Source organism: Solea senegalensis, linkage group LG19, assembly GCF_019176455.1.
Source record: "Solea senegalensis isolate Sse05_10M linkage group LG19, IFAPA_SoseM_1, whole genome shotgun sequence".
NCBI classification, from domain to species: domain Eukaryota; kingdom Metazoa; phylum Chordata; class Actinopteri; order Pleuronectiformes; family Soleidae; genus Solea; species Solea senegalensis.
The window spans coordinates 10,751,556-10,777,656 of record NC_058038.1 but is presented as its reverse complement, the minus strand read 5'-3'; the positions used below and the strand labels follow the sequence as shown (position 1 = coordinate 10,777,656).

At 43.8% G+C, this 26,101-nt stretch overlaps 1 protein-coding gene across 4 annotated transcripts in view; it reads right to left on the bottom strand.

Annotated features, from left to right (window-relative positions):
• sdk2a (sidekick cell adhesion molecule 2a) overlaps positions 1-10,998 on the bottom strand; it is an 81,542-nt gene extending 70,544 nt beyond the window's left edge. For all 4 annotated transcript variants that reach the window (XM_044050899.1, XM_044050901.1, XM_044050900.1 and 1 more), the window contains exon 1: positions 10,701-10,998. In XM_044050899.1, coding sequence (XP_043906834.1) covers positions 10,701-10,857 — 157 coding nt within the window. In that variant the 5' untranslated portion in view covers positions 10,858-10,998. The remainder of the gene's footprint in view (positions 1-10,700) is intronic.
• Positions 10,999-26,101: the final 15,103 nt, after the last annotated feature.

The following is a 26,101-nucleotide window of genomic DNA, read 5'->3' as shown; positions in this document are numbered from 1 at the left end:
CAGCCAATGTGACTGTCACTCCCAATTTGCGGCGAGAGGGGAGCCTGTGCCTATTTTTATAAATGTATTCATATTCATTAGTCCTGAGTGTCATTCATAGCAGCAGTTCTTCAATGCGGCGCGTAAGCATCAGAGGCTGGAGGAGGCCGCCTCCTCTCATCTCACAAATTAATAACACAGGCAATCACTGAAAAGGTGCCTACTGTCAAACAACAATGGCTCCTGATTTTCATCAACTGTGCGCACTCCCTCATTTCCACAACACACAAAGAAAAACACTCATCAGTAGATCTCCCCTTGGGGAATCTCAAAAGAAATGCCATTGTACCTAAAAAAAAAATATCATTCATTTAAGGGAGAATTAATTACAGCCTTTTTTGTCCCTTGACCCGCCACAATATTCCGCCTCATAACATCTTGGTGGCAGGCGGTTAATTGTGCAGAATAACTGGTGTGAACGTCGGCTGCTAATGAGAGCAATTAGGCAGCCGACTCACACGAGATTTAACTTCAACCGCTCGCTTGAAGACAGCATGTGTCACATGAAGCATATGATAAAGTAATCCTACAGAGTTAAGCAGAGTCAAGTTTTTATATATATATATATATATATATATATATATATATATATATATATATATATGTCTTACATCCAGGACTGACTTAACAACTCTGTTACAACTTCTGCAGCTGCACCATTCTATGGACACTTTTTCACTCCAGCGGGCTTGGAGTCGCTGTCCGTCTGGAACTTCTAATTGTAAGTATCTAACCTTTGTCAGATTATACATAAACGTTAGATACTTATTATTATATAATTAGTAGTATAATTATTTTGTCTGGGAAAACTTGGGGACAGGTGAACAGCGACTCCAAGCTCATGACTACTTGCGGTCCAATGGGCTGTCACTCCAAAACTCAGTAGCCAATCAGCAGGCAGCTTCCTAGGGCCCGCCCATGGTCAGAATCGCAAACAAAAAAAACAGGGAGCGCAAAGAACAAGTGTATTTCCAAACAAAATAAACCAACAATATTTTGATATTTGCGTTTAAAAAGTGTTGTTTGCTTTATTGACACAAATCTTCATTCCATACAACTCCATGTGTAAATAGTGTCTGCAGCTTTCCTTCAATCGCTGAGGCCCATTATATGTGACTGATTCTCTCTGCCATGTGCGTCCACTCTTTCATGCACCATTTTGGGCATTGTGCCTGCCAGAGTAATGGAAGTGGGCTGCCTTTCACTGACTTGCCATGTTTTTTTCATGGCCATTGTTTCTGCTCCACCCCACCCAGTTTTAAATCAAGAGCACAATGCAACCCCCACAAACCCCTCCATCCCTCCATGCTTCACTCTGGACAACATTAATAAAACAAGCTTTCAATGATGCAGAGTGCAACGGGCTCCGAGCAGTGGTGTGATTAAAGCTTTTAAACACCACCACCCTTTGAGTTTGCATGTGTCAGCTCTGCAGTCTGTGTTTGTAAGAGGCCTGGTACACCACACGCTCTCTCTCTCTCTCTCTCTCTGTGTGTGTCGTCTCCTATTCTGTTTCTCGCCATTGAAACAGAATGGCGAGAATGGCAAAATGAACGTTGTGTCCACTCCAACCCACAATTTGAGCATCAGGAAAAAAACCCGCGAAAGAAGAGAAAAGAGCACGTTTGCTGTGGTGGTGAGATTATTACATGTATTGTCTACAGCTAAGAGGTAGGTCTCCGCACCACGTCACGCACTTTTCCCTCAAAATTCCCACAGTAACTGTGCCACAGTCACACTTTATTCACTGGGAAACATTTGAAAGACACTGGTGGATAAGGATAACAAGAAAAAAAAAAAATGATTGGTGATTTCTTTTTTTTCCCCCCCTCACAATCCGTACTCCATAATTTAATGAAGGCAACCCCTTGAGTCATTACAGCAATTGAAAAAAAAAAAAATTGTTTTTAATTGAATTTCATTAAATTAACCTCAGCCGGAGGAACTTCATTGAACTGATGTAATCCCACCAACTCTCCCATTTCTGCCGTCCCCAGAGGCGCAGACCATGTCTGGCACCGCTATAAGATATGCACTCAAACACTTCACACAGAACATAGAAAGACTATTTGAAAGCCCCTCACTTGCAAATTAAAATAGCTTGAGCAGCAAGTACGTGAAAGTTCTGAAGACAAAGACACTGAAATGGTTTCCCAAGTCCTCTGCAACAGCCAAAGCTACTGCCGCCGCCGCCGCGTGTCCATGCATGAGAGCCGCCCCTGCCTTGATGGCTTGCTGCCGTCATGCCATCGCGTTAGTCAAGCGTCACAAATCAGTTTGGAGCCGTCATATGTTCCTCGGTTGTGATGCAGATCCGATTTGGCTCGGCTCTCTTGGGAAAAAGCTACGTGTCCGTCTAGAGTGTGTTCACATATCCAGTGCATCGCGGCCTGCGTTGTCAGAAGTCCTGATGCAGTACAGTGCTTGTCCCCAACAGGGGACGCTTGGGCTTGTGAGTTAAGGTGCATCTGTCGGCCTCTGAAACAAGAAGAGACATTGACCGAGGCTTGTGGGACATGGCAGCCCCCTGCAGAATTAAACAGGCTGCGTCTCAAGCCCCACTGACAGGGAATCTCACTCAGATCACAGACGGCGGCACTGATTGAGTCTGACATGTGCATCCTTTTTCATCAGATAAAACGTCTTTGTTTGGTCTGGATTATTTTTGTGTGTAGGCATTTGTACTTTTTGTGGAGCCAGTGCTCACACGTGTGTGTGTGTGTGTGTGTGTGTGTGTGTGTGTGTGTGTGTGTGTTCAGCCAGCTTCTCTTTTAAGGTTGAACGCGTGACCTCATTCAAAGCTTTCCAGTAAAAAAAAATGTAAGATGATGAATGACAATTTCCAAACGAAACAATTAGATGTGAGCGAGGGATAACCGGAGATGGGTGGTGCCTAACAGCACAGCAGTGAAATAAAGGGGTGTAGGTATAAAAAAAGGCTGGCAGTGGGAGAATTGGAAGGGTTGCTGTTTGGGCTTAAACTGGGCACACTAATCCTTTTGATCCCCATTTTACTGTCAGCTGTTTCCTGGCTACCATCGGATCTGCTCAGAATTTAGGATTTGTGCCACTGTACACTACAGCAATCTCTACCCCACTGATGCAGCGCTCTCCTTTCTTTCTTTCATCAATGCCCCACTGAGCCACTACCACACCCCGCACCCATTGCCATCCTCGCATCCACAGCGGCGCTCACTTCTCGCTCTGTTCCTCCCCCTGTCCGCCACATCGCCGCGGTTGGCAGCGGCTGCGGCGTGGCAGGGAAACAGGTTAAATTGGAAAGCATTTTGCACAGAGGGCCATCCAAATATGAAGCTTCACTCTGAATAAAATGCTCCTGATTTTGTCTATTCACATGAGACGCCACGCCGGTGCCCCACTTTCATTAGTTGTGCAGAAAGCAGCATTCAAACACGGGTTAGGTCTTTTGAGCGAGAGAGCTCCATTTGCGCGGTAATGAAACAATCTGCATACATGTGTGTGCGTGTCCGTCTTTCCGGGACGCAACTTATAGGAAGACACACCACTTGTGCACATGTTTGTGAATCCGCTAACATGCATTACAGCAATAAAGGCCCTTTTATTAGGTTTCCCTGTCAAGCAGCTTTGGAAATTAACATAAACAGGCAAACGCATGTGCACAGGATCTCTTTTATCCTTGTCAGTATTGGTTACTCTCAGAGGTGCAATGCACCGCAGACTTCCCGCTTAACCTCTGAGGAGCTCTCCTAAACTGATCCTAAATCATTCCGGGCAGAAACACATGGCTGACTTGATTTAAGTATTGGCGGATTCATGCTTCATTGTCAAACACTGGCTCTCCATGGACCTGGTCCTATTAATCCTGCAAGAATGTAGAAGCAGAGTGAATACCACAAGTTTTTCAATTTGTTGATTTCAATAGGAGCTGCTCGGCTGTATTGATTTTTGTATGTACTGTAGGCTTACATAATTTGTATCATTCAAGCTGTCTAGCTCCCAGACCACCCCTGTGTTCCGGGAGCCTTTGTTCATTGTACATGGGACATTTAATAGTACTCATTAATTATTTACTCGGCATACAATTCAAATGTTACGATCCGGGACATTGCGGTCAAATACTAGTGGCGGCAATCTTTCCAAATAATTAAAATGTTAAATATTGCATAGATGTATCTTGACTTTTAATATTCCATAATCGCATCTTAACCCTTGATCTCGTATTATTTTCTCATCTCTCTCGGTATTATATTGTTTTATCTTTATCTTTGTTTGTCTTTGTTTGGCGTTTCCTCATTGCAAATTTATGAGATTGACAATTGTGTTTCCTCAGTCCTTGTTATTATTGTTTTCCTCTGTTGCACGGAGCAGTGTTTTATTGCTTTTATTCAGAACTTTGAGATGTATTGTTTATGGGTTCTTTTTTTTTAAAGTGCCTATTCAAATACAGGCTGATTGATTGGTCGGTGAATTAGAGCCAACTGGAAGTTCAAACGGTGCATCTGAAGTACGCAACAGTGTTGTAATCCCATAATATCTCTGAAAAGTGCCACGTCCTGGGATAATGTGGGACTGCTGCTATCACCGCTTTCCATTGTTTGCTGGGGTTGAACAGATCTAAATTTTTTATAAGAAATATTTCACTGCACAGAGTCAACCAAAGGCACAGGTTATGTGCTCAACACGGCTCCACGTGACTTCCTCCATACTAAGATAGAGAAGCCTTCATTGATGCTACATGGTCATGGAATAACACATTAAAGTACACATCAAAACACACACACACACACACACACACACACGATAAACTGTGAAAAGTGTATTTACTTTTCTCAGACTGGACTTGGTACCGTGTGACTTCCTGATTTAACCAATAAGGTTAAGTAGGCTACATGTGACAGGCATAAAATATCACTTTTATAAAATATAAAATATGAATAAATATAAATAAATATAATAATATATAATATAATAACATATATATATACACAACTATAAATATAAAATAATCACTTAAATTTCCAATTATCAAAATAGATATATACTGATTTATTACTACATGATCCTCCAAATGTTTGGCTTTGCAGATGGAAGCAGTCTGTCTTTCATTGTTGGACATGGGCTTTTATTTGGACTTCCGTCCAAGGTTGAATCCTGCCATATGCTTTTGGTCCTCGCACCTGAAGCACTTTCATGACTGAGGGGCCAAGGAAAGGGATTCCAGATGTGACATGAGCCATCGAGCAGGAGCCTTCAGTTCTGCTGTCAGCTCCGATCACTGTCACGCGTCTGAGCTGACAGTCAGTCGATGTCAGAGGCAAGGACAGCGATCAAAGATATGTGTACATTGTGCGCTGCCCGATCCCCACAGCTCTCCTCCGCCGCCATTCACACCCGCGCACAAAAAGCTCTTCCACAGGACGAGATTCAAGGTGGGACTTTCTAAAGACTTATCGCCGCTGAATGTTTTGGACGCACGCTGGCATCAAGCCATTTGTTTCCAGTGAGGGAGGAGCACTGTCAAAACGTGACCAGGGTGGGGAGGGCCCGGTGTTGCTTATCTTGGCAAAGAGGGATAAGGCAGGTGAGGCGAAAACAAAAGATGATATCAAATGATGATATGGGATCACATGTGGCCAAGAGCGGAACAATAAAGACCGAGAATCAGCTCTGGCCCTGATCAATAGTGAGCCCAAGGCACTGAGATTCAGCTTTGAAGCATTTTGCCAGGCCCCCTAGTGGGACTGTTAGGCCTTCTGCCAAGCGTTGCCTGAGCAGAGCACTAACCTCGGCTCTGCAGATGGAGAGCATCTTTCCAGAGATGACCCTGCCAGTGGACAGGAAGTGTGCCACAGCATCAGTTTCTCTGCTCGGCCAACCTGCTGACCCCTGATTCAATGCGCGATGCCGATACAAAAAAGCAAACAGCAATTCACGAGCAGGCAGCATAGAAATAGAAGCCCATAGAAGCATATTTCTGTTTTGCCGCTTCATATCTGTGTTGTGGAACTTTCTTTTTGTATTTTACTATCCCTTTTATCTGTACTGAGTGAAACAGATATTTTTGCAGCTCTATTGACGCCACCGCTCACTGCAAGGAATGCAGGTGCAGGTGGTGCAGGGCAGCGGCAAGTGTAGCGCTGCTGGTTTAAGGTCAGCATAATAAAAGGGCTGGAAGGTCAAGACGTGGAATTATTCGGGGAAATGCACAAAGAAAAATGGATTGGTTCCACCAGTTGTTTTTTTAGGCATGCTGTTTTTTGCCCCTTTTGCCATTTATTCACAGCACAGGAATATACTCGCCAGTCCCCAGGAGGGGCAAGCTGAATGAGAGCAGAGATTCAGTGCACACATTACGCTGTAAAAAAAAAAGCATCTCACCACAGTTTTTCCGTGAGGTGCCTTTGTTGGTGTTTAAATGTTTACATGGAACAGCTCAAGGGCTTGAAGACAGATGTATAGTCCAAGAATACTGCTTCAGCACAATCCTTCTCTTCCCTGGATAAGATGACGCCACAATAGTGAAGGCTTTTCAAATGGCGCCATTGAATGGAACTCGGATAAAGCGGTGTGTGCAACATTACTACAATACTACTCCCTGGTCAGAGCGATATCAGACAAATTAAACAAACAGTGCCACTTTGCATCTGCACTGCCCAAATCCAAGGTCGTTTCCTCTTTCAGACTGTGTCCCAGCTCAGGGCCTATTCTGAGACATTTCTTTGTGTTCTTGATAGCTGAAGAGGTGCCTCCCAGTCATGTGTCAGATTGATTAGACTTTTAGGAGAATTAATATGTGAAGAATTCGTCTGCTTCCCCCTGCAGTTATTCTCCCCTCCGTCTCATCAGTAAACAAGGAGACACAGAATCTAAACCTCTCTCAGCTGTGTGATTAAAATTGGCCCCAAAAGAGGGACTCGTCTCCGTAGTCAACGCTGCTATTATTGAAAAATCTAATTTGAGTGGCCTGTAGTTTTCCCCAAACTGTTTTCTTTTCTGCACAGAGACGTGTCTGCGGATCTTGTCTCTGTGAGGTAAAAGACTTTGCATTATAGCGTTCATCATCAGGCATTTAGCGATGCAGCACAGAGAAGTGCGGCACGGTCAGAAACAATTTCAGTCAGCTGGCCAAACATGGCAACTTGACAGACACATGGTGGGAGATAGGATTCTGTGTCCCATGCATAGCCATTACCATAGCCCCATGGGCAAATGCCAATTACTGGGCAAGGGGTGTATGCCAAAACACTGTGGTACAAGTTAATTTCATTACATTTCCATTATGAACTATAAACACAGCTTTGCTGCTCGACTGAGCCAATTAAAGGCCTCCTGAAGCAAAGAAAAATTGATATCTCAGCAGCAGTTTGATGCTCAACTATTAAGTGGATCACAATCATTTGTCAACTTAAACATGTTGTCGTCTTTTTTTTTTTAACAAAACACATCCACTCTTACTGGCAATAATCTCTGGTATTGTTTTTTTTTGTTTTGTTTTGTTTTGTTTTTCTCCCCCCAATTCTGTTGTGCTATGTTCCATCTTGGTGAATACAGCGTCCTGTGGCCAAATGAATAAACATGCGAAGACGGCGTTTGGCAGGCAAAGAAAAGGCAGTCAAGCAGCCAGACATGGGACGCGGGCGGCGAAGACACGCGAGGAGTCTGATTAGGAAGTCGGGCCCGCCACCACGGTTCACCTGAGGCTGTGCGAGCCACGAGCTGGTCATTCTGGGCATGATGCAGCGAGAAAACAAGCGATCGGTCCAAATTTTGAGCGGACATCTGTTAGCTCTCTGGAGGAGTAAACATGTTTAATTGACTACAATTCACCAAACCGGGGACGACAGGGCATATGTCATGAATATCCGCCGTCTGTAAGTTACAGTCTTCCCACTGCCTCGTATGGAACTTGTAACATCAAAGTGGTTAAGTTTAGGCAAACAATTAGTATTATTTCAACACATAGGGATCAGGATTTAGTATGGTGTCTAAAATCAAGATGCCTGAGGCCAGTGTGGCAGCACTGTCAGTATGTGGCTCTACTTTTGTGGAGTTACAGGCAGGATAAGCCTTCTATTATTTGTGATGGAGTGTTGTACGCGTGGGTGTGCACCAATGGATTCGTCATCAGTCTTTGTTGGCACAAAGAAGACGCCTTTGATTCTATTAAAACTGTATTATATTTCTCTTGATGGAGATGTGTAATCTTGTACCCATTGATTTTTCTATCTTTTCCGTGGCTGTGTTTTGCGTGCGCCCGCGTTTGTGTGTGTGTGTGTGTGTGTGTGTGTGTGTGTCTCGCATGCACTGTGGATGAATTATGATCCGGTGCTTGCATTAGAGCGGAGAGTTTTAATCACATGCAGATTCGGGATGTTTTAAACAAATGCTTTTTTCATAAGCACGGTGGATTATCGTAAGATTTAAAGATTTGGAAATGGCTGACAGCTGTCAGGCCGCATAACAACGTACGTCCAGAAAATTATAGCAGCTGCCGGTTGGCTGAATGTCAATGCTGCTGCCTAGATTAAAGCTCAACAGACAGGAACATGAGCGTCAGCAAACACACACACACATTACTGCAAACACACACAACAAGATGCACAGTCACTCACAAGACACATAGAGTTCAGTAGCAGGGGCTTTCAGGAGAGAGGGGAGAGGGAGCCGTAAGGTAAAGCAAGATAAAACTGCACATTTATTTATTTCATATTTTGATGATGGCCTCTAAATGAGCTGCAGCTTCTCTTTAGAGTAGGCCGCAGCAGAAGAAAGGTCCCCCTGTGGACTCTATCAGGTATCCCCTTGTGCAATAGAGCCGCCTTGAGTATTAAACACAGCTGGAGCCTCAGTAGGAACTTGATGAAAAACAAGTGCATGTCACCTCTGGTTTCCTTGGGGGCCTAATGTGCCCGTGTATCGCCGAATTTATGACATCCTCGGGGGAACGGCTTCATCATGTCTAACTTCATGCGCAGGCACAGCCACGCTGTCAGTCATTTACAAACAAGGAGGCCCCATGAGGACGAGAACGGCCTCCTTCTTCAGAAGGAATACGACCTCTCTGGGCCGACGAGTGGATCCCACGCGAAGCCTGCAACTGCGCGCTCACTGGAGAACCTACAGCGGCGACTGTGCGCCATAGAGGAAGCTCTCCTCAACTGAACGAGCAGGCAGACAGAGGGGTGAATCGCTCACAAATGCTAATGAGCAGCCGGGAACATTCAAGGGGCATGAATGCCAACTGCAAGGATGAGAAAGAGGTCTGTTTAGGGAGGAAAGGTAAAGCCGTGTGAAGTAGCCTCGAAGGGCTCAACAGTTCCTCACAGACTTCAGGCATGTTAGCTAGAGAAAAGGATGGTAATAACAGCTAAAGGAAGTGTGCCCTGCATAATAAGAGACGCCTGAGACTCTTTTCAGATAAGACAGGGAGCACTTTAGAGCAATGCGACCTGTTCGAAGACAAACAAGCAAAGGGATTATGCTGGTTTTAGCACTTTGGTGCACCGAGCATTGTGATTATAAGATGGGGAGTGCATAAAGGAGCCACTTCTCACATGAATCGACTTCTAATACGAGACTCTCCCCCCTTAAGACCTATAAAAGTGAATGATTTGATCATTCGTAAGACAAACATGCATCTTTAATAGTGTTCATTAAAAAATCATGACCTTGTGGTTGAATTCTGAGGCACAGAGTTATATGCCATTCCATGCGAATGGGCATTAAGTCTTGCTAAGACAAAAATTTTGTTATTATGAATTATGAAGGCAAAGAAGATTTCCTATCGCTGGACCTGTGAATCCATCAAGGACGTGGTGTGTTTCTCATTACCTATGAGGTACAAGAGATTTACACCGTGCTGGTCAAGAGGTAGAGGTCACCCACTGACAGACAGACAGGTGATGAGCCACATCAATTCTACAGTTATTTTGTGTGATTATTATATTTCACGGCTTTATCGCTGTGGACGCCTGTGCTGGACACAAATGAGACGTAAATGCTTTTCATTTATTAATTCCGTACCATATTACTTTCCCACAGCTGGTGATTAAGAGCAAAAGAGAGCAGCAGACATTAGGCAAATGTAACACAGCCTTTAAATAATGACCCTGCTTCACTTTGCCATTGCCATATTCATACAACTTAATGACTGCCTGTGGCTATTAAGGTGGCCTTCAGTAAAGGAGGGGCGGCTCACTACAGGCAGTAAATTCTGAGGTTTCTCAGCCATGCCACAGGGTTTTCGACCGATTTCATGGAAGGAACAAACAAAACAAAACAGTTGTGAACCCTGAGAAAAAGTGAGCATAAAAGTGCTTCATCACGACATATGGCTGAACACTTGTTATTCCAAAACATGCAGTCATGCAATTTGTGAAGCTCTAGTTTTAGTAATGTGAAAGATTTGAGCACAGTGGGCTGACGATGGTCCTCCACTGAGGGACGAGTGTGGAGACAACAGCCTTGTGCTTGCTCTGTGGAATGTGATGCAGGTGAAAACACACGATGTTGTTCAGGGATGAGACACACGAGCACGCGCTGTGTAGCCTCCTTTTGGCACTGTTTTGCCTTTTGCCTCACATTACATTGCAATCACAGACTTTCCTTCTGTGTGCGCTCCTCCAACAACAGCAGTGAATGTGAATAAAACAGTTTTTTAACTGAGTTTAGGATCCTACCTTGAGCCCGGGCGCTGAGAATACAGGTAGTCGACAGCAGAATCCAACAGGAGATCCACACCTGTGCGACCTGTCCACTCCCTCCAGCTGTAGCCACGGTCCGCGGCGCCGACGTCGAGCACCCGGTGCGCTTTCCCCGTCTCCGGGCTGGGGACATGTTGCTCGGCGGGCACACACTCGCAGGAAGAGTCCCCACTGGTGCCGGTGCTGGTTCCCGGTGTGTCAGACCGCTGCTGTGTGAGTGAATGAGGGAGGGGGAATGTGGAGGAAGCGGAGCGGAGAGCAGCAGGCGTGCAGACAGGAGGAGCGCGGTACTATGTGAGAAAAGCCCGTGGACAGGGAAAAAAAAAAAGTCTTGCGAGAGAAAGGCGGAGTCAGTCCAATTGAATTTGCTCGGCTGTCAAGTGCGCGAGACGGAATATTGACATCATCTTCTTACTGCCCCCCCACCGAATAAGCCCCTGGGTACATCACAGAGGGATGAATGTTATACAATGAAAAGAGAAAAACAAACAACTAAATAAATAAATAAATAAATAAAAGAGATTGTGACTGCATATAAGTTCCATGATGCGTGATGTCCAAATGACAGCATAATTCGTTAGTGTCTGTCCACTGGTCAAAGACTATTATTTGTGTTTTCCTATTTCCTTACCACTATCTTTATTTCTTTATTTACGTTATATTACCATCAGAGCAGCAGTGGTTGTGTGTGTGTGTGTTGACACACTCTCCTCACAGGTTGGAAAGACACTCGTCAGTAGTCTCTCTCTCCATCTCCCTCTCTATATATATATATATATATATATATATACGTAAATGTATATATAGCAGTTTTGTAAATGTATTGATCCTCACCTATAGACTGTGGCAGTGCGCGCAACCTGAACCATGCATTAACCAGGCTCAAGTGCTCTCTGTACGCTATTGCCACCGCGCGGCAGAAAGTGGGAGGACACACCCACTTGGACAGCTGTGATTGATGACTGACGCGTGAGAACTGGGGATGTCACAATTAGCTGATCGCAGCCAAATGTTTCAAAATAGGTGCTGTTTTGTTGAGTGTTTCTGCCGCTGACGATAAAGTCACTTGATCTGTAAATATGTAAAAAGACATCAAAATAATAATATTTATGATGATATTTCACATCATTTCAAAATAAAAGTGCTTCTTTGTTATGGAACGATAAATAGTTTACGATATAGACGTATTTATGAAGCGAAATTGATTGGCAGCATGTGGCCCAAGGGCCACGAGTTTGGGACCTCTGTCTTCAACATCATATTAGACTGCTTCCTCTGTCACCAGTAGGAGGAGGATAAAAGGCAGGCTCAATTTGATCAAAATGTATGATGATATTTCACATAATTTCAAAATAAAAGCACTATGGAAGGACAAATAGTTTAGAATAGAAATGTATTTTTGATGCAAAATGGATCTATTAATAAAAAAAACAAAACATACCAAAATAACTCATTATGACTTGATATTAAGTGGCGGGCCGCATGGAATTGACTGGAGGGCCGCATGTGGCCCACAGGCCACGAGTTTGGGACCTATATCTTAAACACTCACCCCATCGCCAGTAGAAGGAGGATAAAAGGTAGGCATAAGCAGTGCACACAAATATGGCCCACACTTATGAATAAAAAAAGGGAAGATACATACGGGCTGGGATATGTAAGCTTTGTTGTCTCTTCTCCTTTTGAACTCCCACTGAAAAATACATGCGGGTCAAAGTAAGCTTCAAAGAGCTGTCACAATATTCCTCCCTTAATAAACTAATGGCATATACAGTATATGTGCCACCAGAATCTGTGTGTGAGTAATATTGACAAAACTAACATGAAACATTCCATTAACCAGGTAAAACCTGAGCAGAGGTGGTACACGCCCACCTCATGGCGGTCCGCGTTTACACTGTGTACGGTAGTCCCACCGTGAATCGACACCCCTGCCCTTTACTCTACAAATATGAGCCTCCCTTTTCTCCAGGTCTTATAATGTCTCATTGCTGCCGGGGGCTGTTTGGTGTCATCCACTGCTCCCTCCCTTTATTTCCTCTCTCCACAGCCCACTGCCACCCCATGCACCAACCCCCTCCTGATAATGATGTGCTGATTATGAGGCTCTTAGGCCAGGAGATTGCTCTCCAGGCTCATTCACATGCAGTGGAAAATTTCTGCTGTCTTGGAGCACCCGCCCCGCTGTGCGTATCAGGCAGGTTGACATTAGCAAGCTGCTGGGAACGGTGCTCAGGCACAAGGGCAGGTGCTCTGGCTCCGTCTATATAACCGCTCTGCAGCAAAGGAAGTGGAGGATGCCTGATGCTGCAAGCCGTTGCTGGAGGCCGATACGGCATCGCGCGCAGCTGACATTCATACAGTACATACATTTACAGCGGATAGATTTTATTCACCACGTGTTTGTGACTCATTTACTGACTAACATCGCAACAGCTCCATTAAACGGTCTGCATTCATATCGCACTTTTCTAGTCTTGATGAACACTCAAAGCTGCCTTGCCATTCACCCATTCACTCACACTTCTATGTGCAAGGACACAGGGGCATGCAGTGGAGCTGGGAACTTCCAGTCGAAAGGCGACTTGTTCTACCACTGAGCTACCGTCGCCCCGGAATTGATTAAAGTGAATAAGAAATTGTTCAGTTACATCACCTCATGCCGACAAAAAACAATTATTTTTATTTTGGTGATATTGACTGACAAACAAAGAAAGTTTTGGGAAAGAAAAATACACTTTTAAAACTACATCTGTACAAAAACGTGGGTTACATTGTTAAAAGCTCGCTTTCTGCAAACTTTGACAAGTGTAATGGACTTCAGACACCTCAGTCCATTTTTGTCTTATGCCTTTACAGGAAGCACAAAAAACGTCGGCTTGCTTCGAGAACCGTCCGCAATCAAGTGTAATTTCCTTGATTGTCTTGAAAGCTGAAGTGGTGATAAAAATGACTTGTCAAGACGGACGCTCTTTGCAGCGTAGGATTAACATGAGTCATTAACATGAACCCATTTTGTAGATCACATTTTACTGTCTGTGTCCTAAAATTGTTTTGATTTCATTCCCCGCCCCCCCCTTTAAAGCTGCTGCGTGTAAGTTCTGTTGCCCCCCTGAGGAATTATGGGAAACGACCAAAACACTTTTATACGCCTCCAAATGTCATACTGCTGAGGTGATCTCACACCACTCTAACTCAGTTACAGTCAGCCTTTATTTGGTCAAACTGCTGTATGGCCACGTTTTTAGCGGGAGAATAGGGGCGGAGCCAGGATATTTTCAGTGCGGTGGACAGGATAAAAAAAAGGGGATTTAAGATGCGTTATATACATAATAAAACAGACAAACACGGGGGTCATTGTACATTTACACGCACCCACATGAACTATGCAGAAAAGCCCTTGTTCCAACCAGGTCGTGAACCCGGGGCCACTCAAAAGAGTGCTGACCACTGCACCAACCACGTGGCCCCTGCAAACACACATACTGAATAAAACTGTGTTACTCCCAAACGAATGACAGAGAAACTACTGAGCCTGTTGATATAAAAGGTGGCCAGTGTTCAGCGTGAAGTTGCGGCAGCCACGCCCATACACCTGCCCGAATCTGAAACGTGGATGCTTCAAGTTGTCCATCTGTCTTGACCTAAAAAGCACTTCCTGTGCACAGTGCGGGAATGTCGCCGGGGCAACGTGCAAACAAAACACTGGCTCTGATTAACACGGAGAGCGATGCGTGCCGAGGTGACAGGGTTATTCAGCGCTGTGCGAACCCATTTGGTAAAGACTTGAAGGTAACTGACGTTCATTGATATTGAACAGTTACACTTTGCAGCTTCGGCATCCGAATGTTCCAGCATTTTCTCAGGGTCACTGCCAGTCACGTGGCACTGTGATGACAACTCTCTCTCACATCACAATTAAATAAATACCGGTGTTGTTCTGGCGGATGGAAAATGCACCAAGGTCTTTTGAAAGCTGTTCTCTCTCCATCAGCTTGGCTGATTTGAAATGCCTTGACTGAATATTCGACATTGGCCCTATGCTTCCTCAGTTATACATGCAAGCAATTTAGCACATAGGGAGAGACATAGGTTCTACAAAATAAAAGCACCTTAACACAAAAGTTACCATTTTAAAAAAACATCTCTCTGTTCCTGTAGATATTTCCTCTGCTTACAGTATGTTGCTGTCATTGTTATAAGTGTTAAGGCGGCACATAACCATACAGTAAATACAGCGGCTTCACGTGTACTGAAGTCCTCACGGAGTAAACTCGTGTTTCTCCCCAGCAACCGATCATCTCGCAGCTCTTCCGCTGAAACTGTGGTAAACTCGAGCTGGTAATTAAAACAACCAAACTGCTGCTGCAAGATGCACAGCGACATCAGAGGGTAGCAGCATGTTGTATATGTTGTCTCTCAGATCTGTTCTCTCCATACTCCGACATCCAATTTGTGTTGTTGTTGTTGTCGTTGTTGCCACTTCTCTACTTTGCAACAGAAGCTCATGTAGGATTTGACTGCAACAAATTAGACTTGCACAAAACAACGGCCACGTGCGTGTTTCTGTGGCGTTTAAAAAACGACTGTGTAGGTCTTTATAATATTAATAATATTATTAAAAAATAATAAAGAGTTATTGCCCAGGGGACATCTCACTTAGGAACATTGCGTCGAATCAATGCCATAATTGGTCTCCTCCAGTCTCACTTTGATTTAAATAACATTAGCAATTTTTCCAGTCATTTCGCATCGATCTTCCACCGCAGAATTCCGCCCCAAGAAGCATCTGGAAATTGAATGCCCTAAACTGGAGACGCGAAGCGTGCATTTCATTCAAGTTGTCAGAGGAACGGCACTACCTGCCCGAAAGATGCAGCATTATTGGGATTGATTCTGTGCCTTGCCGGTGGCGATTCCTGTCCGCCGTACGCTAACATTAGCGTGTGAAATGGTATAGGCCAACAACTCATGCATGTGTATTTCATTTGGAGGCCACTGCAGATCAACCAGCAGTCTATACTCTGAACAGTACAGCAAATCAGCACCAGTTCTTCTCGGGAATTACCCGACAAGTTGGCATTTGTTCAGTGACTGCTGTGTCCTGTTTCATATTTGCCACTATTCCTCCATCCCGCGTTACGCCCAGTGACCTCTGCCCAGTGATTTCTTGTTTCTTATTCCTCCTCTTTTTTTGGTTACAAAAAAAGAACAGCTTGCAAAAGAAACTGCTGCTTGCACAGATCACTGCTTGTGTTTTTTTTTTGGTTGCGTCTCTGCCCTTACTCTCACTTAGTTGGCTCCATCTCATTTGCTGATGGTGGATAGTGGAGCTGTGGCCCTGCGGCACACAGAGAACACCGTTTTCATTACATGTTATTTCAAGCTCACGAAAGATTGAAGCGATCGATGTTTACCACGTTGCACTGTAGGGGTATGGGATTTCTTTTTAGCTAAATGGATTCACTCTGATCAATAATTATTCCGTGCATACGAAAAAAGCATTTCATTAATCACAACACTGTTTGGATCAGTGGAAACAAAGGCTAAAATGTGAAAGGGAAAAGATTAGAGAGAATATCCGTGGTAATTTTAGATCACTGGCTGATAAAGGTCATCTTTGTCATCTTCATATTCGGCTGCTGGAAGATAATTAAAGCCGCTATTTACATGCGGTGTAAAATAATTTCCCCCAATAGCTCTCGACTCTGCCTTTTGCCTGATCAAATCACGCTGCTAAATCCTTGAGCCCATAAACCCTGCCATGGTACTGTATATCATGGCATTATAAAATATCCCGGGCACCCTAAAGATTAGGCGGGATGAACAGAGATACAGAAGCCAGGGGTCTCTCGTGGTATTAGCTTGTGAAATTCTCCCTTGGAGTCTGCAGTGTGTGTGTGTGTGTGTGTGTGTGTGACACTGTTGCACCTGTTCAACCCAACATCTAATCAGAGAAGAACCATTTCCTTTTTTTTTTATAACATTATGTAAAGCAGAGGGCTCCAACTCATAGGTGGCACCCCAATCAATGTCACACAATATCAAGTCATAATAAGTCACTACTGTATGGGCTCTCGTCTATTAATAGATTCACTTTGCATCATAAATGTGTTCATCTCTTTCCATATGAAAACAAGCACTTTTATTTTGAGGCAATGCGAAATATCGTCATAAATATTATCATGCCGATGATAACGTTCACCTTTTTTGGTGTTCACTACAGCATGATAATGCTGCAGTGTGAAAAAGGACAAGAATAATAATAATAAGAATAGGCTACTTCAGTTTGCAGCCCTGCATGTAAACAATGGGCTGTTGTCTGATTGTTCTCCATATGTTAACTGCATTTGCAACACAGTGAATTATGGGACAGAATGCTTGTAATCAGATCAATGGTTTTGAGTTATTGCACTGTACGCATGCCATTATACCATAATATCTGGCTAAACTTAAGCCAATTGAATTGCACAAGTAGCTAAGCAGAGACAGAATGATTAATGTAGTTTTCAGGAGTTCGGGCTGTAGTGTAATGTAAATGAATGTGTTGGAGCTGGAGCTCTCCCGTGTGGCTCAGGCATCGTATGCGCTGTCTGGGAAGCACGAGACAAGGTGTACGCAACATTAGGAGGGCAAACAATCTGGCCCCCTCTTCCCTCTCTTATTATCGCCCCAATCTCAGCAGCAATGACACAAAATATGGAGTCGCCCCATCTTGACCAAACAAGCATTTATGGCCCGGTGTTCGCCGCACAGTGCGAGTGAGAGAGCGCAGAGTAACTGGCGTTAATTGCCGTCGAGACCGCAACACAAACATATTACAGCATATGGCTTTGACATCCTTACGACTGATTACACTAAGCAATGACAGATGCTTCTCACAGATGACTTGCAACTGTTATTAGAAGATTATTCCCAATGGAGACAATTAAAGCATAAGTGACACAAACCCGTCCTTTAAACGAGGCTTGAAGAATGACTCCTTCCCGCTCATCTAATGTAATCAGCCATCAAAAGAGTAGATGACCTGTTAACAGTTTATTGACGGCATTTGTAAGATATACCATAAAATGACATATTGATTTTCATAAAGCAACAATAAAGTGGGCCATAAAGTACATCCAACCATAACCCAGTTACAGCGGCTGATGAGATTTAATGGCGCTCTTTGGATGAAAGGTTTATTCTTGATGCCGCGCACATTCGCCTCTGTTTAACACCTGAGTGCCGGAGTCGCACAAGGTTAACAAAGCAAGACAACATTTTCATTAGAGAAGCCACTCGAGCTAATCCCATCCCGTCAAAAGCATAATTAGTGTCCTTGTGACGTCAGGGTGTCACGTTCGAAATTCGACAGCTGCGATAACTGAAGCAGATACGCACACACACACACACTCGCGATAGAGGTCATTCTTGTCATTAGGAGTGTGGAGTCAACCCATTTATGCTGGCACTGAATATGGCTGCTCCATAAATTTGATACAGTGCCAGCGGGTAAGCATGTCCTTTAAGTCCATTAAACATTAACCACAAAGAAGGCCTCTGGTTGTCTTTTTGATGACAATCTTGGATTGAATGGAGCCAGGTTCACATGTGTTTTCCCCCTCGGGCACAAAGAGTGGCGAGGCAGACGTGATTTCTTGTTGGTGCAACAGCCTCCATCAGTCTATACAGTCAGCCTCTAAACCCCCAGGACGAATGCCCGCAGGCTTTGACAGTCTCGTTAGTCGACAATTGAGCCCCCAAATGGCCAAGCCTTTATGATACACACACATCACAAACGGCTTTATCTTTACCTTTTCCAATATTACACACGCAGGTAGCACACAGCAACTCGTTAAAAATATCTTTAAAATAAAGAAAAAGCTCATGTCAAGTAATTAAGATAAGGCAACGTAAGAATTAGCTTGAGTCAAGTGTAGTTACACCAATTATAGATGCCTAAAAAGCTGAAAAGTGACTGTCCCTGCACAGTCCTCCTGCCCTGACATTTCTTAACTGACTTGTCCTTCCTGCTCCTGATTCAAATCATGTTGAAAGGACACAGAGCACCTCTTGTAAACTGAAACTTTTTTAAGGTGGAAGGAAAACACAGTTCCCAAACCTTCAATATTAGAGATTTGGCCAAAATTTAGAGAGAGAATCTTGTTACCAAAAAAAAGTTTTTCGATATTACACGTCACTCTGCACATACAGTACATTACCATGCACAAATATGCTGCTGTTTGTTCTCTGGGACAATGAAGAGACTATATTTGCTCTCCCCGTAGACCACTTTAGCTGCAGTCCCATCAGCCGCAGTAACACATTCTGGCTGCAGTCATAGTCAGATGGTGAAAAAGTGTAGATGAATGCCAGCTAACTGCTCCTGGAGCTCCATATCCATGCCAAGACAGTCACGACTTGTGGCAGGAACTGGGAGTAACATTCAACGCGTCGATGCGCGCAGGTTATCGTGATGTAGCTGGTATGGTGATGTGCGAGCCCCCAGCCGACTGGAGCTGAGGCTATAGTTGTGAGTCAGATTTTTGACTCGGTTTAGATGTGGATATGTGCCTCCAGGCAAAACGCCCACTGTCCTCTGTGGTGTGTCACCTCACAGTGATTCACTCAGACTTGATGTGACTGCATGCACACCATGGCCAAGACCTGTCTGTGCTTTTTGTCACATCTGTCTCATCTTCTAGCCATTTCGGTTTGCCTTGTACACCCAGGTGAGAAGGGCAGGTTCCCACTGTCCTCTCCACTATTTCCCCCTGCAAGGCAAAAAGACTGACCTTTTTTTAAAAAAAAAAAGAAAAAAAAAAAGAGGTTGCATGCTTAAAGAAGTTGACCCTGTGAAAAGGCCTGTTGATTCACAGCCTCCTCTCGTAATCTGGTGCAAAAGCTTCTACAATAGTCAATGCGATGGCTTTATCAGGCGCTGATTTCCTTTTATTGTGCTTTTATAAGTTTTGTTGCACAAAACCCACATGATTCTTTGTGGCTCCAAGCCGAAGCAAATCCATTTATGTGTGCATAAAAGCTGATGTTACAATATGCAGAATATATTAAATAATTATGGGAATAAAGCTGAAGTTTTTTTTTTTCGATATTTCTTCCGTGGATTGAACTGATTCTTCTTTTTTCTATAAATCCACAAACAAGGTTGTGCTCTCTTTAGCACATTGCACAACTCTTTCATGTATCCAAAGTCATAATCACCCTGACCTGTGCAAAGGTGAGACCTGAACACTGATGTGCAGTGTAGAAACAGTTCCCAGGCATCAAAACAGACACTGTAGCCTTTGAACTGCTGTAAGAATCCGACCGTACTATATCATATGAAACATTGATTTGACAGTGGAGCGTATAGAAATGGAAGGATGCCAAGTTATTCTATGGCTAATATCACAAAGGTATTTCAGGTCAAGGGTTCACCTCGTTGCATCGCCAACGCACAATTAAGAAAATCAGAGAGAACATAATTCCTGTTCCTGAACTATCAGTCAAAAATCAATGGGAGTCAAAGGAACCAAAGCAACAGATCATTATGAAATGCAGATTATTGCCTACGGTTTTCTTCTTCGTCTTCTCGTTTATTGTCTGTAACTTAACAGATGTAAAAAAAAAAGAAAAAAGAAAAAAAAAAGTGAATAGAGTTAATGAGGTAGTCGGATGGTCTTTTTTGTCACATCCAGAAAGGAGCTTTTCCAATCACATGCCATATCCCGGACCAGCTCATGTCTCATTCCTTCCTCGGTCCTTCTCCACCTCACTGCTGTTCCAATTTCCTGTTTCCCCCCCGTCTCCAATTTTCTTTCACATTCTCTGTTCAAATGTCAAGTAGCAGCTGCCAGTGTCTTGCCATTGCAGTCTGTGCTCATAAATCTGAGGTAATTCTCCACCTCTCTACCATGGTGTATAAATCTTCTAACTCACAAGACCACTGGTCCTTTTGATGAATGGGCAACAGAAAGTGCTGGATGCCAAGTGAACTCCAGCAGAGCACAAAATCCACAAACACTGTAGATTTAGCAATGTTAAAGTCAGCAGCAGCATATTTGTCTTGTCTCCTCGGAACTCCTAAACACCTCTAATGGAGAAAACAATGCAGCGTTATCGACACTTGGACACTGGGGAAAGACCTTATTTCGTTTTCTTCTTTTCTTTTTTTTTAAATTTAATTATTTGTGCAACGTTTATGTTTTTGGGAAATTAGAGCCTGCACTATTTTCTTCTCGGGGTAAAAACAAATGCATCACTTCAAACACAATAATAAAAGGCAACATTTTCAAGTAATTCACTCGCAGGAGGGAAAGGTCGAGCTCAGAAGATCAGATCCCTCACTGAGCTGTCGACAGTGCATCATCTAATTGCCATAACAATGCAAGACAGGCCTCTGGTTTTACAGAAGACTAGTTTGTTGCCACACAAGAGCAAAAGGACAGGGAACGCTGCGCTTAATTGGAGGAATAAGGTCTCGTGCAGCCACTAGCAGTCGTTATTTTGTGCTTCATTAATTAACCAGCCGTTTGAGTCAGCCCAGTTGATCTCCATGTCAACTTGACTAATTTCTGATAAACCAATCATAATTGATCGCCTTGCGGCGCCACGGCCAAGAAAGAGACAGTAACGCCCCACCAGCTTGTCAAGTGCCAGAAGCACTCATTCAAAGAAGACATCTTGATGACACAGTCCCTCGGCACACTCTCAGCATTTGTCCATCACTCGGAACAGTAAATGAAAGTGTGCGGATGACAGATGAAGAACCTGCCATGGCAACTCTTTCCTGCAAACTCACAGCATCAACTCGACCTGATATTTCACGGATGAGGAGGGAAACGTTATAGTCACTTTCCAGGTGGCAAACTCGAGTGTGGGTGTTTTTGTTGCTGTCTGAGCTGATAAATGACACTTTAACATACAGCATACTTAAAGAGATACATCACTGTCATCAACGTGTGAAGTCAGAACACTCCCCGGCGAACAGTCTCCAAATGTTCAGGATCAGTGCTGAAAAATATTCAAGCTTTGCTGCTGCATGTTGAGGTGATGCTTTCTTTGGACTTTCTTTAGACTAACTTAGACGTTAGGTCAAGTGAAAAGTCCGATTCGACTTCAACTCGAACAGTTCTGCAAGGAAGAATGGGGAAATATTCCCCAATGTAGGTGTGCAAAGCTGATATCCACACAGACTGATGGCTGTAATTAGAGCAAAAGGTGCCTCCACAAAGTATTAAACGTGGGAACTGATCACTTTTTCCAACCCTGCTTTCACTTGAATGTTGAAAGGCAAAATGTATAATTAAAGGAAGGGAGATTATGGATTTTATGTATTATCATTTCAGGCAATAAAACCAAAAAAAAGTGACTATTTCAATATCTATCTATGTATCTATGTATGTATCTATCTATCCATCTATCTACCTTGTAAGTGGTAGTTGCTCATATGCAGGTAGCAATGTGTCAGTGAAGAGAGATGTGACTCCTGTGGTCGTATCATCTGATAACCTCTGTGCACGGGTATCTCGGTGGACATGGTCGGCCTGTCTCAAACAGGAAGGCCCAAACAGACTGGGCCATTTATAGGCTTGTTTTGTCACATCTGTGCTGCCGAAGATCCCTAAAGTCTCCCGCCCTCCAGATGGCTGGCTAGTCTGTCCTTGAGTGACTGCAGCACCTAAGATAAAGAAGTGGGATTTACAAATACTCATACGAATCTGTAGATAAGCAGGAGGTCTTAGCGGGGAGATAAGTGAGAAGACCTCTTACCCTTGTCAACAAACACTCTCAAAGGTGTCCTTAAGCGAAGCATTAAACTTTCATCCCGTCTGACTCAGCTCCTCACTGATTAAAAATATCAGGCTGCGTGAGGATGAATGGTATTTAAATTTGTGTTGAGGCTCATACACAATCTAGAGTTTATACTCCTGCATACTTAAAACCCTATTGAGGCCATGGGCTTTTACCACAGAAGACAGAGCTGTTTGTTTCCTACTTGCAGTCAACATGATATCCCAATCTTGCTCACTTAGTCACTACAATGCTTGATAAAGGTCATTGAGGTACTTTGAACCCAAATCAAAATGTTTTTCGAGCCTTATCCTTATCCCAGGCCATGTTGGCCATCTGTCTGAGAAGGATCTATGGCTGTTTGACATGAAAGTCACTGAACTCTTTCGGATTCGGCACACAATGGTTCCTCCAATAAAGTGACACAAGTTATTTCACTTACCAAGGCCCCTCCCTCCCTGCGAACATCCCTTTTCCTCCCTCCTGCTCTCTTTTTCACTTTGTCGCCACAGAATGTGACACACTTTCTGCCAATTAGATCTCGCCTCCCGCCTCGTTGATAGGCGTGATGTAGAGATGTGAGGTGCTGGAGCACAGCCCTTAGGGGATGGCTAAGGTAAAATATAAGTGTCTTGCCAGTCCCGATGAAATGCTGGAGTCGCTTGTTTCTCATCGTGCCCTCCCCACTGCCATATATCACCCCGCACTGCCGTATTGTGCCCTGACGCGTCCAGTAAATCTCTCACTGTTTTTACTGTTTTAACCGTTACTCAACGCTCATCTTGAGCCGCCGTCTCGAGGCATTCTGTAGGGGAACGTTGTGGACATCATGCCAAGCGCCGTTAGCCTCACAAGTGAAGTGATGGAACTTTAATTATAACATGTGATTTCCCAGGATGCTTTGTATTCCTGATAGAGAGTAGCAAAAGTTCAATCACAATGACAAATTTCAGACTCATGTCTAATGAATGCATATTTCCCACAGTGGAGCAGGAAAGGCTGGGGCCATTTTCCCCATTCAGAGTGACGAACTGACTGGCTGCTGTTCTATATGATTTTCACTCATTTCACCAGCCTGATTCACATCTGACCCCTACTAACCGATCATTATTTGCTTTTTTCCCCCCCGTACACCTCCAGTTGAGAGTGCCAGCTCCATCAAACAAGCTCCACAGAAATCATCACACGCATTTAGCTGAAGGTCTGCCTGAGAGAAGTTGGTTGCAAAATAATTTGACGAGCAGCACTGCCTGTGCCTTCATCAAGGGATCAGATGGAAATTTCTATACTGCAAAGCCAGTGATATCCACCCAAAGGAGGCACTTTGTATTCATCTGAAACCACTTCTGTCATTAAAGACTGGCCTTCCTCTTGTAAACAAGCACCTTGTGTTTACATTCAGCATATCTCACGAAGATTGCATAACGTCGACAAGGTCTTAAAAGCGACTCAAACGACTGCTGAATCCAATTCTTACAAAACACATTTTTGTATAACGCATAAAAATATGTGAAATTATAATATAACACATTTACAGCCACTCCTGCCTTTGCAGCGAGAGGACCCGACTGTGCAACCCAATCGGAGCAAGGACTTTGTATGTGCGTGGGTTTTCTTCCCACAGTCCAAAAACATGCAGATTTGGGGATTAGGCAAATCAGACACTCTTAACTGACTGAACGTGTGAGAGTGGGTGGTTGTTTGTCTCTTAATGAGGCCCTGTGATGGACTAGCGACCTGTCTTTCGCCCTGTCAGCTGGGATTGGCACCAGCGACCATCATGTGGAGGATAAAGCAGTAGAAGATGGACTCTTTTCTTTTAGACCGCCTCTGTTGGTGCATTTCTGTGGACCATACCAACACAGATTTGTCAATTTGTAGAATAATAGAGAGGATGTGAATTATGTTGCCTGCATCCTATCCTATGTGCATGAACACTACAAATTTAACATATAACCACATTAGTGGTCTAAAGCCCCACTGGGCACATTTAGTTAAAAATGCTGTCAAGTCTTTTATTTGTGTTCACAATGTGTGCATACTAATGCTCTGACAAGGGATGGGCACACTGTGTGCGTGTGTAAATTGGAATCTGCAAGTAAAGAAGGTGTCAGCAGCAGTAATCTGATTATCCTGACACTAAGTGAAGGCCACAGAGGGATTATGGAGGTTAAGTACTACATTCCATTAGTGGTCTGACACTGAAAGCCTCTATCATTTCATTATCTATAATTATCCTGATATCAGTTGAAAAAGACCAACAAACTCTGATGGATTGTAAGGACCCGGAGACTTTGTGGTACTTTCAGTGTTTTGGATATAAGATGCTTAATCCCGCAATCACCAGAAGTGGCCTCATTTCCACACTCACAACAATTGAGCAAAAGGATGCACTGCGGCAGAGGAAGACGGGGATTACACCGAATTGTCAACGGGGTTTGTATCATGTGCGTGAGTACGGAGTCGGAGTGAGTGGGAGGTGGGAAGAAAATTTAAGTCGCCCCTTAAGGTGCAGAGGGATCTACTTAGCACATGAATAATGTAATGAAATAGCTGCTGATTTATTCTACAGTACAATACACCCCTCTGACACAAATGTCCTCAGTCAGTGAGAGTTTGTAGGTGGCTGTGTGTTTTGACACGCGTACATCTGTGTCGTTTGCGTGTTACGTCGGCATCTTTGAGTTTTGTGTTTAAGTGTGAAGCGTGTGCAAGTTGCCGCCTGAGCTCATCACAGGTGAGGGCCATGTGGTTTGCCGCCACCTGTCCTCCATCACTCTACTCCCCCTGCCTGTCCCAGAATCTCACGGCTGTTTCATATCATTCATTAATGGATGCCCCAGGGCCAACAATAGCTCACTACAGCCTTTTATTACTGTCACATCACTCCCAGAGTCGTCAAGGTCAAATCTGCTCCACTGTCGTTCACCTGTCACACTCAGCCTGCTGACATTTGTGTTATAGGGAGCAAGAGGGGACGCGTGTGTGTGTGTGGCGAAGAGGCGGATGAGGGTAAAAGAGAGAAAAAGACAGAATGACAGAGAGGAGAGAGGGAAAGGAAATAATAAAACGTCAGGAGAGCTGCCATGAGAACAGATGTAGCCTGTTCTCTGTTCTTGATTAACTGTGAGGAGGATCGCTCCTATGTGAATACAGTTTGTTAGTAAAAATATAACGGCATCTGTTTCCTGGGTAGAATTTTTAATCACAGAATCATTGGGCTTTGGAAAAGAGGGGATCATTTTCCAAAGGCAGCTAAAGAGTTAATAAAATCAAACGTTGCATCTGCCACAGACAGAGAGTGAGTTTATACTTTGCTCAATGAAATCTTTTTTTTAATTGCCATTGTAAATACATTTTATGTTGTACAAGTTGACAGATAAATACTTTAAGCAGTTATGTTTAATGGGTTTTCATATACCACTGTAACCTATAATTTAGTTGAAGATCTTTCACATGTTCAGTTGCAGCCAGATGTGATCACAGCTGTGCACGTTCTCTAGGAACTGATTTTGTGGGTAAATAATGTGGACCCGCCCTTCTGTGTAATGCAGTTCAAACACTAAAGCCTCCAAATTGACCATGAAGCTGATTCATAACCG